Here is a 14,759-nt window from a genome sequence, read left to right on the forward strand (position 1 = left end):
TTGTATCGTATTTTTACGAGTTAGTTGACATTTCAAACATTTCCACGCGTTTATTACGCGCCCTGAATTGATTGGACTTCTTTTATGTGTTTCGGGAACAAGAAAATGCTCGCAAGCCCAATAGTACACGTTTAATCTTTTTCTCTTGGCAGAAGGAAAGTTTCGAACGAACACACCAGGCTTCTCAATCAAGACCCTTTATTGCATTTAAACAGTTGCTCGCTCGGAAACTTCGCTTTCTGAGTTTGGTATTTTAAAAAGAGGAAAATTGCAACTTACGATTTCGCAAGCCTGGGATTTTTATTGCTATTCGCCGACCCTTAATGCTTCGGAGCACTCGATTTCGCCTGTGACTCGTATTTCATCTTCCATGACAGGAAAAAATATGAAAATATAGAAACGAAAGCTTGGGAATGAATGGAAAAGCGAAACTTCTGAGTCGGAATTTCCATTTATATAAGAGATACGGAGCTTAGCTTGGAAAATATGTTTCGGTTTAATTAGAAATATATTTTCGTTTCGATGAATAATTTTCTCGAATGACAGAAATGCGGTATTATATGAAATAAACAAATATCAAAATTGCGAATATAACTTGTGTTCACGGATTAATTTAAACTGGACATCAGCGAAATGAAATTCTTGAAAAAAATTCAGAATATAGGTACACATACAGAGCTTGCGAATTACGAACCGTACACTGGCCTTTTTAATTAAAATCTTCGTTTTCCACTTTTTGTTCTAGTAAAAGACTTCGTTGTTTGTATCCTAGTATCCGTATTATTTACATTAGGAGACTAAAACTTCTACAACTATCCCATAGAATAACATCATTGCTTAACATTTTTCATTTTCGCTCTTTGCTGTTGATGAAATAGCCGAATTTCTAATAAAAGTTTCAACATTCATAATGCACCATATCGAATACACTTTAATGATGACTATATTTTCTCCAGCCCTACAAATTCCAAAAATTCCAAAATAATTTGGAATGCAAATCCCAAAAATTCCAAAATCGTTTGGAATACAAATCCCAAAAATTTCAAAATCGTTTGGAATACAAATTCTAAAAATTCCAAAATCGTTCTTTACCCACCGAGAATTTACTGAATCCCAATTATTTCTATAACCGATCCAAAACATTACCATTCCACACTTCACAAACTGCACAAATGCACAAACTCGGTCAACTTCTCACCCCCACACCAATTCCTACAAACTCTTCCAAACTTTCTCTGCTTCCAAATAAACGCATAATCCTATAACGTTATATCATCCAGCCCCCTTTCCACCCCATTTCCAGTACCAAACATCACCATTCCACCCCTTACACCCTCGCAGAACCTCTTCGACGAATTATTAATCCAGAATCGAGGCCTCGTTTTTAATTGCAACGCAGGGCGGCTGGGGACGCAGTTGGAAGCCGGGAAAACGGCCGGAAAATCCGTCTTTCTGCTTTTCGCGAGCGGGACAAAGCTTTTAATTACGTTTTCTTGCGCGTAATGACGGGAGGGGGTCAACGGAGGCGGCGGAACAAACACAAAGGCCCTCGAAACGCAGCTTCCGCTCACTATCGGGTTGTATTTAAATGCGCGCGTTAACGTTGTTACCGTAGATAACGGGGTTTTAATTGATAACGATAATACGCGTTAAAATCCGTATTAACTCCGTTACACGCTGCTGTTGTATCCGACGTGGGTGGCGAATTTAATGGCCGCTTTTAAATGATCGAACCGTGTCACCGACGGTTTTGCGTAATCGCGCGCGAGTCGCCTGTTATTATTATTATTGTTATTAATAGCGGACAATTCGCGAGGTTGTTATTTCGTCGACACCCTATCGGGCTTGTCAGGAAGTAATAACCGTTTTGACTAACTGGGTAAAGCTCGTTTACGCGCGCCGTCCATAGTGATTCATGTACTGCTTTCGTGGCTTTTGTAACTGGATTATTTGGAGAAATTTCGAGATGAATTGTAGGTTTCTGCGACCGATATTGTAGTCCGACTGTCCCTCGTCGTTTTGATATATTTTGGTGCTTTTTAGTTTATTTATTTTATTTTATTTTATTTTATTTTTTTGAGGATTCGAAGATTGTGAATTATAGCTCTTCAAAAAATTATTACGCAGAGATCATTATAGTTTAAGCCTGTAATCTTTCGATCAGTATTAATTTGTTTAAAAATGCAGTTTTCTTTCCTTAAAATAATTTGTTTGATTAAGGTCAATTTTTATTTAATTAATGCTTTAATTGGAATGCGCCATATTATTATATGGTAGTCTGTAGTATGGTAGTCGATATTGTAGTCTGACTGTCTGTCGTCGTTTTCATATATTTTGGTGTTTTTTAGTTTATTTATTTTATTTTATTTTATTTTATTTTATTTTATTTTTTTGAGGATTCGAAGATTATGAATTATAGCTCTTCAAGAAATTATTACGTAGAGATCACTATAGGTTAAATTTGTAATCTTTCGATCGGTGTTAATTTATTTAAAAAACGTTTTTCTTTTCTTAAAATCATTTGTTTGATAAAGGTCAATTTTTATTTAATTGGAAGCTTTATTCAAGCCATCAATTAGTCAAATTTTCATAAATTATGCATTCGAGTAAACATTCTGATATTATTGCATTGTTATTTAACACAGGGTCTGTCGAACGAATCAAACTGCCTGATCTCTTTATTTTTCCACATTGTTACAAATTTAAGCTGCTCGTAGCTTATTAATATTCCTCGTTATCGAAGCAGGAAAGTAATTATTCTTAATTATCGAAGCTCTTGCAAAATTCGAGTATAAAATCCTGCGATTAATTTTATTCACAGATAACGTTACGTCAGTTGGAAAATTACTTCTACTCGAAACGAGCAACAATTTGTTTCTCTCGGTATCAGCAATATTATCCTACCATTTGTATCCTTCATACGTCTCAAACAAAAACTCATTCGTATAAAAGTCATGCAAAACATCGTCCATTTAAAATGGAACAGGAAAATCGCTGTATATTATCCTGCTTTGAAATTTTATTTTTTGAATCGTGTAACCGTTTATGTAGAATAAAAATATAGCATAATTATTCGTAAACAGCACTTGTAGCGTTACTTAAGACACACCAGATGTGGGGACCGCGTTTAATCAAGCCGCGTTCACCAACTGATGCCGCAAATAACGAAAATTGGATGAAATTGTGGCGGCGCTCTCAATTTGATATACATTGCCGTTCCGAAGCCATCATTAATTATCGCGATACAAGAAACTATGGCAGTCCCATGGGTGCGTTGTATTTGGTTGCATATCACGATTCGCTCGGGGTTGTGCAATGTCTTCCACGAGGTTTCTTTGAACATCGCAAACATTATCGTTCAGCGAACTCGAGCAATTTGAAACTTGCTGGGAAATTTTGCCGTTCGATGACTCTGTGTTCGTGGAATAGTAATTATAGGATTATATCCCTTTCCCTGGACGACGAGGAACATATTTTTGTTCTTGAACTCTGTACCTTTCCTTTATATTTATTATTTATCCTTATATTGTTTATCTCCATTATGATTTATTTATTAATCGTATATTTATTATTTATCCTTATATTATTCATCTCCATTCTTATTTATTATTTGTTACCGAAATTTTGTCATCCTCCATATTTACATTTCTCGTTCTTTGTATTTTGTGTATGGAATCTCGCGAAATAGTCTTAAAATAAAATTTTGTAAAAGGGAAAATAATTTCGAAGGGGTAAATGTTGGCACGTTTATATATTAATCGTTAATTCTCGAATTTTTAAATCGTTATGTAAATGTCGCGAGAAAGAGTACGATGCTTTTATCGCGATTAAAAATTATTCGAAAAATTCTAGATTCGAATGATATTAACTCTGGACTATATCTTTCACCAGGCACTGACGCATCGCTGCGAATTAATTTAATTTTCGTGGACGATAAAAGCTTTCAATTCCTTCAAAAATTCTCGCATCCTCGCGCACGTATAACGAGAAACTACGGACGGTAGCGTTTTTAATTTCACCATCGAGCATCGTCGTCAATTTCAAGACAGAACTCGCACTGAAACTCGCGAGAGTATCTCGCCGTTGATATTTTTACGCTTTCGCTGCACTTTTCTCAATTCGAAACAACTAAACTCAGCATTGCCTCGACAGTCTCAGCACGATCCTTGATTCTCTTTCGTTTACCCCTGATACGTGACTGAGTTTACTCGTTGTCTGAGAAAAGTTCTCTCGAAATAATCTTCGAAACTAGTGATACTTTCATCCCATACAATCGCATGAATTCGTTAAATTTTTAGAACGTATATTTCTTCTAATTTGTACGGGTGATAAAATTTATGAACAAAATATTATAACATCAGCCTTATAGTAATTATTACGAAGATGCAGAATTTAATTTTAAATTTCAAGAAAAGGAAAAAAGAAAAAGGGAAAATATTGTATAAATTTAGTGCAATATTATAGTCAGCTTGTCACTGCTTCATCATATTTGCTTTGATCGAGGAATATTAATTAACTGAAAGAGGAGTAATAATATGCGATATTAATACAGCAGAATATTCACATAAATATGGAATACCGTAATTTTGAGTAACGCTTTGAGTGACCTGTGATTTATACTGTGATACATACTGCACTTCAATTTTGCCCAGAATATTTGCAAAATTGTAAAATCGTATAATATCCCAAAAATATCAAGCTACATATACATATACATATCAAAAGTCCCTTAACACATTTCACATCATATCAGTCACCAGTGACTCACGCCAAAAAATTAAAATCCATTAAACACCACGTCTGAGAATTAAAAATTTCATCAATTCGTGGATTGTGGCAAAAGAAACGTCAAAAATGTGATCTAAATATTAATTCTAACCATAATAACGAAGCTAAATTTTCCCACATTCTATTCTTTCCGTAATGGCATCACGCGGCATAAAGTAGAATTAAAAGTAAACCACAGCCAAAATTATTCCCGACTGCAAATCGATATCGATCCATTGGCATATTCTAATCGCGAAGCATCGTCCTTGCTGCACCCGCATCGCGGGGGGGCCATTGTTTGGTCGTGCTGTGGTTCACGTGTCATTGAGCGCGGCATTTTTATCGAAGAGGAAGCGGGCACAAGGGTAGAATTTGCACGTAAATCAAAACGTTTCGCTCGCGCTCTGTTTGCCACGAGCAGTTGGAATCAATGCTGTCTGCTCGTCGGAATCGTTTCCACCGCTGTCATATCGGCCCGCCTTGCTCGTTGATAATTCGATCGACGATCTAATTCGAGGAAACGGAGGCCGCTGGAACGGCGTTCGCCGTCGTAACCGGATCACCCGGTTCGCTGGTTCCCGACTCGAGCCACCACGGGTTCCTTACTTTCGTCGCGACTGAAAAACGGCACGACGTGTTTCGTCGGAGTGCGAGGGAGGGTTGCCGCTTTAAAACTGTCGGCTATGGACTGGGTGCCGCTGGAACGGCTGCCTTTTTTCGCCCGAGAGACGAGTTAGGGCGGTCGGCGAGGGCGGAAGTCGCTCGTCGGACGTGGCACAGGTGACTCGAGAATCGGGGAAATTTTGATTGATGAGGGACGAAGACGCGGGGAACGGAAATTCGAGGGTCTGGATTTTTGGAGATTAGGCAGGCGTAATGAGATTCGTGAATTGGAGAATTGGAGAAAAGTGACTGGAGTGAAGTAAATTGATATTGATGGCGAAATCATACAGCTACTGGGTGTGTTGAATTTTTTCTCCTTCGAAATCATATATTTCGTGTTTTCTGTATTTTTGTGGAACGAAAGTTAAACTGAAGTTGGGTTTTGTTTGAGGATCCTGGAAAAACTAAGTTTTATTTAGTAATAAATAAATTAACAGAATTGAAAGAAATAAGGAATTACTATTAAATAAGAAAGAGGATATAATGATTTATAAATATAACACTGTATGAATTTGGAAATGGAGAATAAAATTGATTAATAATTGAATTTAATAATTATTTAAGCTTTATGTAAATTCCAAGTTTTGTATATTTAATTAATCGGAATTAATTATAAATATTGATTTACACTAAACACTTTTTCAGGTACATATTTTTTATTTAATGTTTATTCGTGATTAGAATTTTTTTAAAGAATTAGAATAACGCGAGGGTGGTTAAAGAATTTTCATTTCGCGATTGCTTGATTGTTACCAGGAACCGCAATTACCGGTAATTTCCATATATTTCGTTGAAACGTGAATAACAGCCGGCTAATTATGGTACCCCGAGCAATTACTTTTACGTAATCTGACCGCGTTAATTGTCATTTTTAACTGCTCATAATTCTTTTACGTACACGGTGAAAAATTATCCAAATTCCGAGGCAGAATAATTACGATCCATTTTCATGCTGAATATTGTAATGTTAATTTATCGAGACTGTTTTAAATAAAACAGAGAAGCAATTATTTAAAAGCTTTCCATTATTTTGGTACACAAAATGAACCTATATTTTTATAAATAGTAATATATTTACAAATTATATATAATATAAAACCGTAACTTTTACCTGTCTTAATGAATAATAAATTAATCCGATTTCTTATGAATTTATCGATATTTCCCTGCAACATAAGTCACCACTTTCAACCCTGAAAAATTTCTCCCGACTTCCCATCGGTGTCCATCGATCAGTCGTCTCGCGGAAAACACTCGTAGAATCGTTGAAGGAAAACTTAGACTGCTTCACGAGATAGGGGAGGCGAAATGGAATCGAAAAGGGAAACAAATGGGACAAAAGACGAGCACCAATAATAGCATGAATAATAGACGAGGTGGTCGACGACGAGACCTCGTCGTTTTTCGTGCCGGCAGCACGCAGTGATATGGGTCAGTGTTTGCAGCGACCGGGACGCTATTTTGAGGGACAAGTTGAGCAGGAGAATATAAATTTTCCGGGGCTCGTTTCATCCTAAAGGGCGGCGGATATGAATGGTCGCGCGTTCGATTCAAATTGAAATGTCTGTCGGACTTATTCCTTTCATCCGTGAGCCGCGTTTACAATGACGACGATGAGCATAAATAATTACAGTGGCTTCGAGTGTACCAGCGAGTTATGCTGCAAACGTATGGCTTTCGCTGGGGAAATTATTTTACTGCTCGAATCCTTCCTTTTCGAGTTTAATTAACGATCAACCCTCCTTCTTTTTCCCTATTGGGTAACGATTATGGCAGACGGTTCGAATTTATTGACAATTCTTGCTGGAGAAGATGAAGAATACTATGAAGGAATTTTTACTGTCTTTTTGTAAAAAATTGATTAGTCTTTGGAAAATTTGTCTGTTTTGAAGTAATTTCCATTGCATTTTGAAAATATAATTTTTAGAACAGAAGGAACTGTTTAACCCTTTGCATTCGAGAGGCTCCCCTCAGTTGCCATTTGTTAAAATTTCCAAGATCGATATTAATTAATATATCAAATTTAAGATAATGTAACGATATGCAAGGTATAGAAATCAAATAGTTCTACATGTTAATTATTATACAATTTCTTATTTACTGCTGGAAAAAATGTCGTTAACTTTATAGCAGAAAATCTTTGAACTCCTACTCATTTTTAGCCAAAACTTTGTCGAGTGCAAAAGGTTAATTGATATATAAGGTTATTGATATTATTAGAGCTTGGAAATGATCTATAATACAGTATAACATAGGAATACAGAAATTTCTAAAAATTTCGCAATAATATAATTTATTTTTAATAAATTATTATTAGAAATACTACTATATTTCTTAGTAGAAATACTTGATTTATCAATAACTTGTCTATACTAATCAATTCTGTGATCCATTCTCATTACTCTAAATGGTTAATTGTCAACAAAATTAATATCAATCGAAAATTTAATTATTTTCTATTTAAAAATTCAAGAACCTCCCAAAATTGACTAATATCGACTATATAACTCGCTATAAAATCTCATATTTCCAATATAAATTTGAATCGCGTATTAAATCCTACAATAATACTCTCACCTTCACAACTACGTAACGAAGACCCGTAAACCTATAATCTATCCTTTCTCCTCTTCTCCCGTTGGCCTAACTCGAAATCACTATCGCCGCCTAAAATACGGCCCCTATAAAACACGTCCCTGGTAAATACGAAATCTGACCATAAAGGTTATTGCGCTTGAAACAAGAATCATAGCGAATCGCTTCGAACGTTTCCCGGAATCGTTTTCGAAACATGGCGCTCCGGAACGACACCGTCCATAACCGCGGTCGCCAGATCTTTATCGCCGAGCGTCCGAGAGCGTCGCGACGCCGTGGCCGAGCCACTTCGGACGGTGTTCGTCGAAGATAAGAACTCGCTGGAATTTGCTCGACGAAGCACGAGCACGTGAAATTGGAAAGGAAAAGAGGAGGCGTCGCGACGCTGCGCGACTCTGCACAGCTTCCGCCCGTTTCCGTTTTCTGTCTTTCCGTGAATCGAGTTCTCCTGCACGCCACCCTTTCATCGCGACCCCGGCTACGACCCCGCGCAGCCTCTTGCACGATTTCCCGACCACGCTTTCTTCGACACTCGAACCGAATGGAACTGTCACCTCGTTTTTCAGGTGGACATCACCGAGCTGTGTCCGTCGGCCACGGTCCTGGCACAGCAATTGACCCACGTGGAACTCGAGAGGCTCTCCTACATCGGCCCCGAAGAATTCGTCCAAGCCTTCGCCAAGGTTTGTACAAATGATTTTCCCTCTGGACGTGACCCTTTGAAGCTATCATCTTCCTCGTTTCTCTTCCTTTTTAATCTCCTTCTCTTTTTTCATCTCCCTTTTGATAGCGATCCTTTGATCACATTATTCCATTTTTATTTTTGTTAATTAACGTAGGATTGTAAGTATATATGAATAATTTTTCTCGATTTTTCTCCTTTTTTAATCAAATTTTTCTCTTTCGCTTGTTTGGTTTTTTATTCCCGCTTTCTTCGTGATCCTTTGATGCTATGGTGTCATTCTTCTTTTCCTTTTTTAATTTTTTCTTTTTGTTAATTAATCCGTAATTTCGAGTATACGTGAGTAATTTTGACGATATTTTTTTCTTTTTTAGTAGACTCTTTCTCTCCTTTCTTTCATTTTTGTATTCTCTTTGAACGCGATCCTCGGATACTATTCTCTTTCTTTCTCTCTTGTTTTCGAATCTTGTTTTGGAATTTCGTTGTTAATTAATTTTTCGTGGAATTCTATTCTTAAGCAGGAATCACCTCATCTGGAAACATCGTTTAAGGACATGAAGAAAACGCGCAATCTCGAATCGTACGTGCAGTGGTTTAATAGACTGAGTTACTTCGTCGCGACTGAAGTGTGCAAGGTAAATTAAACAAGAATGCGTAATTTAGCATCGAGGAGAGTTTGCGGAACAATTTGTAGAGCGGCAATTTTTCTATCAAAGCGAAAGAAATTTCGATCGATCAAAATTCTAGTTTCGTAGTCGTGAATTTTCTAGTTTAATTTCACAAGCTACGATGTTTCACGATAATTAAACATCGAACAATTACGTTTACCACTTCGCAGCATGCAAAAAAGAAACAACGCGTTCGCGTGGTTGAATATTGGATCGAAACCGCCCGTGAGTGCTTTAACATCGGCAATTTCAACTCCCTGATGGCGATCATCGCTGGCCTGAACATGTCTCCGATATCTCGTCTGAAGAAAACGGTGAGTCATATTTCACTTCATCTTAAATAGAAAAGTGACAAATGGAATTTCGATATCCCGCATACTCTGTACCAAAAATATTTAATATCCGGCTTTCGAGTGTTACATACCACCAAATTGAATTATTTTACTGAAAAAACAAAAAATATTAACTGATAATATTATTTATGAATTACATATTTAAAAATATTTTATAAAACATTGATTATCAAAAATATGATATCCCAAAATTCTTCCAACAGAATAACTTGAGAAATCCATGCAAGGAAAAGCATAATTAGAATTATAAAAATAATTCCATCTTAGAAAGAAAAATGGAAAAGAAAAATATTTCTTTTTTAATATTTTTATAAAATTGTTGCTTTAACAAAAAGAAAATATATACTATCATTCGACTTTTCTCTCTAAATTCCTTTGCTATCGTATATTTTACCAAAACCAATATATAACTTACCCATTTCAGTTACACGTCTCAATCCCCGCATGCTACAATGAAATATTGTCAACCCTGTAGGGATGATTTGTAGGGATAATTGAAAAACTGTGTTTATTAAAAATAAATAGGTTAGTGATTATAAACGCTATAACTAGACACCTCTCAATAACCCACGCTATTCAGATTCTAACTCACTTACCCTCTAACCCAAACTGACTGCCATAAACTGCCTTTCTCATGCGCTGCCTTCGTCCTGACAACCCTTACACACGCATTCGCATACTCTCATACCTCATAAAACGACTACCCACACTTCACCTAAACCTAAGAAATATACACTCGCAAACTCCTTCCTCGCATCGTTCGCTGACGTCAAGACATACTTCATACGTCCACACTCCACGCACACTCGTCATCCCGCAACCCCTACTCTCACCCCAAACGGCGTCTACGAGTTACCCAAAAAGCTCCAGCCACTTCGATTACCTCGTAAAACAAAAATCGCTAATCTTCCCATTCACTTACCTCGTCAGCCAATGAACCCAGATCAAAGAGGGAAGCAATCGATCAAGAGTGACGAAAGTGCTGGACAAACAAAGTGATCGACTGCGATCCCTTATAGAAGGTTAGAGCTGAAATGATCGATGTCCCGGCACGGCGCAGGCACTTTTACGACGGCGGCCATCCTGTTTCGTTCTTCATCGAAACGACATCGACGACGTACGGTCGTGAGAGCGTTGATGGCTCGTCGGATCGGTCCACGCTCGTTCTCACCCCCGTGCATGGGGCTGCGCCAGGCAATAAGCGGTCTGTAATCCTCGTAAATCGAGCGTGGCGCCGCGACGACCAGCGTTAACCGTGACGAATCGCCGGGAATCGAATTTTCGCGTCGCCGGAGGAGTATTCCGCGAGAGGGTTGCGCGATGAGACGGGACGCGATGAGCCAGGGGGTGCGGGGGTATTTTAATTGAATTTTTACGTCACAGTTTCGCGTCCAGTCCGATTGAAATGTACATCAACGTCGAGTTAATTAGAAAGCACTGCGAGCTGCGATTTTTAATTGGGGCAGAGTCTTCCTCGCGGATGAACGCGCCGCGTTCTCGCGCGAGTTTCACTTTTAGCTGAGTGCAGTTGGCGCAGAGAAGGTTTAATGATGTGGCAGATTCATCTCGTTTCGGAATTTTTACGGATGGTGGCAGTCGACGGTGTTCGAAATTTATTTTAATTATTAAGGAAGTTGTGGCTATGGGAATTTGTGTAATTTTTTTGAAACTCTGTGTTTGTTGATTGTTTTCATTAGAGAATATACATTATCTTTTATTTAGAAGTTAGTTTCCCGCTTTTCGCATTCGAAATTTAATTTATCAACTTTATTGAATAATAAATTTTATTTATTTTTAATTAAAATCCGAGATTGTTCCTTACTCAAAAATTAGTTCTGTTTTTGGTGTTCAAAATTTAATTTGATTATCAGAGAATGGTACTAAATGTGGAAAATTATTATTTATTAAGATCGTCTTTATGGGGGAATAAATGTTAGCTCGTTCTTAATTTAAACCGGAAATTATGTTTTATTCAGGAATTAATTCTCCTATTTCCGGCATTCGATATTTCTTTAGCCCTTTGCACTCGAGAGGCGCCTCTCAGTCGCCATTTAATCAGATTCTAAAGATGGATGTTAATTAATATATCAAATTTACAATTATCCAACGATGCGTGGAGTATCGAAGTAAAATAATTCTACGTCTTAATTTGCATACGATTTCTTATTTACCGTTTTAAAAATATCGTCGACTTTATGGTAGAAAGTTTTCGAATTACTATTTTCCTGTAACGAAAAAATCACCGGGTGCAAAGGGTTAATTATCGTGAAAGGGTGTAAATATCTGAATTTCACAAGTACATGCGCGTGTATTCGTCGAAACGTACCTATGACTATAAAAGCCGAATAAATTGTCACCGCTAAAAGCTAATTTCCAAATATCAACGTTAATTCGATTTGACGAGACGCCACGAGGATGAATCTCGAATAGTCACGAGATCGTCAGACATTTTTTGAAAAATTTTCGCGACGAAATAAAGTCGCCAGGTCTTGTAATACTCGTCGGGAAGCAAAAAGAAGGGAAATAACGTTTCAATCAAAGACGAATGAAATTCGCGCATAGTCGATGAAAACAAAGAATTCGGCGTTAAACAAAAAGCGACTGTGTCGCGGATTTATTGCAGAACGAAGAAAAACGAGGACATCGCATTCCGATCCGTGACGCTGGCGAAATAATCGAATCGCGCGTTGCTTGCAACGATTGCGTTTCCGCGAAGGGGTGGAAATAAATAAAAAGGGACGAGGAAGAAGGGAAAAGGGGGAAAGCAGAGCGAGCAGGGAAAATGTGGAAAAACGAGAAGAGAGAAGTCGATACATATCGCGCGACTTCCTGTCACTCTTTCACGATATTACTTCCTACAGCGCGGACGACTTCTTGCGTTATCCTGCTCCTCTTTCTCCATGCAATCCTGCACGAAATGAAAGGACTGCGCTTCAGAAGCAAAGTATAATAGACTGTTCAATCTGTCGGTCGTGTATTTATCAAGCGATTATTTCAAAAAATTCCTATAAAATGTTACAAAGATGGAGAATTGGAAAATTCTGTTTTCGAAGGATGAGAGTATTGTTTGACATTTAATAGATTTATTGTTTTGTGGCTTTATGGTTCCCTTTCAATAGGAATGCAAGATAGGTATTTGAATAGCGAGATTATGAAGTATTTTCTTTTTCATTGTTTTACGAAATTTTAACCATTTTATGTAACACAGGACATTTTATGGTAAATTCGTTTATACATGAAGATTGAAAAATATAATATCGGACTTGAAAATCATTTACAAAAATGGAGACAACTATATTGAAAATGGTTTTATGGTTTTGTGATTCCCTCTGAATAGGAATGCAACATAGGTATTTGAATAGCGAGATTATAAAATAAAGTATTTTCTTTTTCATTGTTCTATGAAATGTTGACCATTTTATGTAACACGGAACATTTTATGGTGAATTCATTTGTACACGAATATTGAAAAATATAATATCGGATTTGAAAATCATTTACAAAAATGGAGACAACTATTTTGAAAATGGTTTTATGGTTTTGTGGTTCTCTCTGAATAGGAATGCAAGATAGGTATTTGAATAGCGAGATTCTAAAATAAAGTATTTTTCATTGTTTTATGAAATGTTGACCATTTTATGTAACATAGGACATTTTATAGTAAATTCGCTTACACATGAATATTAAAAAACATAATATTGGACTTAAAAATCATTTACAAAAATGGAAGCAACTATTTTAAAAACGAAAAAACTGTTTTAAATTTCTTCAAATTATTTATTTATTATTCATTAACCAAGAAAAATAATTGTTCGATATTGTTTAAAAATTGTTTATTATGATCAAAAAAGCTCGAACGTTTACCCTCGTTCGAATCAGTGATCAGTGTTTAAAACTCAGCTTCCTTAAAATTACGCAAATGGAAGTTAAACGAATCGCGATGCAACCCCTTGCGCACCGGTATTCGCAATTATCGGATAAGCGATAAATTCCAATTTTGCTCTCCTCAAATGCTTATTCGGTGAATTAACAACCGAATTTCATAAAAATAACCGTATTCTCCGATACTTCCGTGTCACGGACAAATCCCGCGCACAACCCCAATGCTATTTACAGGGATTCACGATATAGAGACCCGGCATAGATACCTAGAACCGGTTACCTGAAAAATATACGACGCGTTTCGGATCGGACTTTTTTAAACAAGTCATCCGCGTGTCCGTTGACGTTTTATAGACCCTCTGGATCCGCTGTAAATGGTGTTCCGGTTCTGGAGAAACGGTAGAAATAACGCGAAGAAGGTTAAAAATGACTGCACACCCTCGTAACAATGGTATTAACAGAGATTCCCACGATATCGTATCGACGAACCGATTTAAATGGAAATATTTCCCTGGCGATCGTGCCGCGATCCCGTCGCGGGGATTGGATTAAACGATCGCGCTAAAACGGAACGGCCATTATGATAAATAAAATTAAATTTTCCTGCATTTTGTTTGATTTTATTTGTATTTTTTTCCTCTCTTAAATTCGCGGCCGGATTTCGCGTCGTTCCGGTCCATACATAAAAATGTCCATAAATATCCCGGCTCACCGGGCTGTTCGCAATAAAAAGGTCGCGGTGAATGTATCCACGCAAATGAATATATGCCACGGTGTGACGTAATTAACATGTCAGGTTATGGTTATCTAGCTGCCACGGAACTTGTATTTCCGTCGCGTTTCCAGGATAAAAGAAGATCGACCGGATTAAAGGAATAGTTATGATGCTGGGAATCTGAGAATTTACGACCGGGTGCAGATGAGAAATAATATTAGATATCAAAGGGTGCGGGGTTATAAAAATGGCTGGGATATAATGGAACTTTTCCGGGAATTTTGTGCACGTCGTGCTTGAGTACCTCGTTTTCTGCTGGGAAATATTTCCAACGAGAATTAGCTCGTTGCACAAATTATATCGTTGCACAAAAGATCAGCTTTGAGATTCCAATCCTCAACTTCAAAAACTGATTCTTGTATGTTAATTAAATA

General features: G+C 37.2%; 1 protein-coding gene across 2 annotated transcripts in view; it reads left to right on the top strand.

Moving 5' to 3' along the window:
• Window positions 1-14,759, top strand: part of LOC108545442 (ras-GEF domain-containing family member 1B) — a 596,416-nt gene that overhangs the window by 559,201 nt on the left and 22,456 nt on the right. The window contains exons 7-9 of one of the 2 annotated variants that reach the window (XM_017897066.1): window positions 8,592-8,708; window positions 9,226-9,342; window positions 9,546-9,689. In XM_017897066.1, the coding sequence (XP_017752555.1) occupies window positions 8,592-8,708; window positions 9,226-9,342; window positions 9,546-9,689 (378 nt within the window). The remainder of the gene's footprint in view (window positions 1-8,591; window positions 8,709-9,225; window positions 9,343-9,545; window positions 9,690-14,759) is intronic. The other variant, XM_017897073.1, reaches the window with a different exon arrangement.

Source organism: Eufriesea mexicana, unplaced genomic scaffold (genome assembly GCF_001483705.2).
Source record: "Eufriesea mexicana isolate 0111107269 unplaced genomic scaffold, ASM148370v2 scaffold474474869, whole genome shotgun sequence".
In the NCBI taxonomy this organism is placed as follows: Eukaryota; Metazoa; Arthropoda; class Insecta; order Hymenoptera; family Apidae; genus Eufriesea; species Eufriesea mexicana.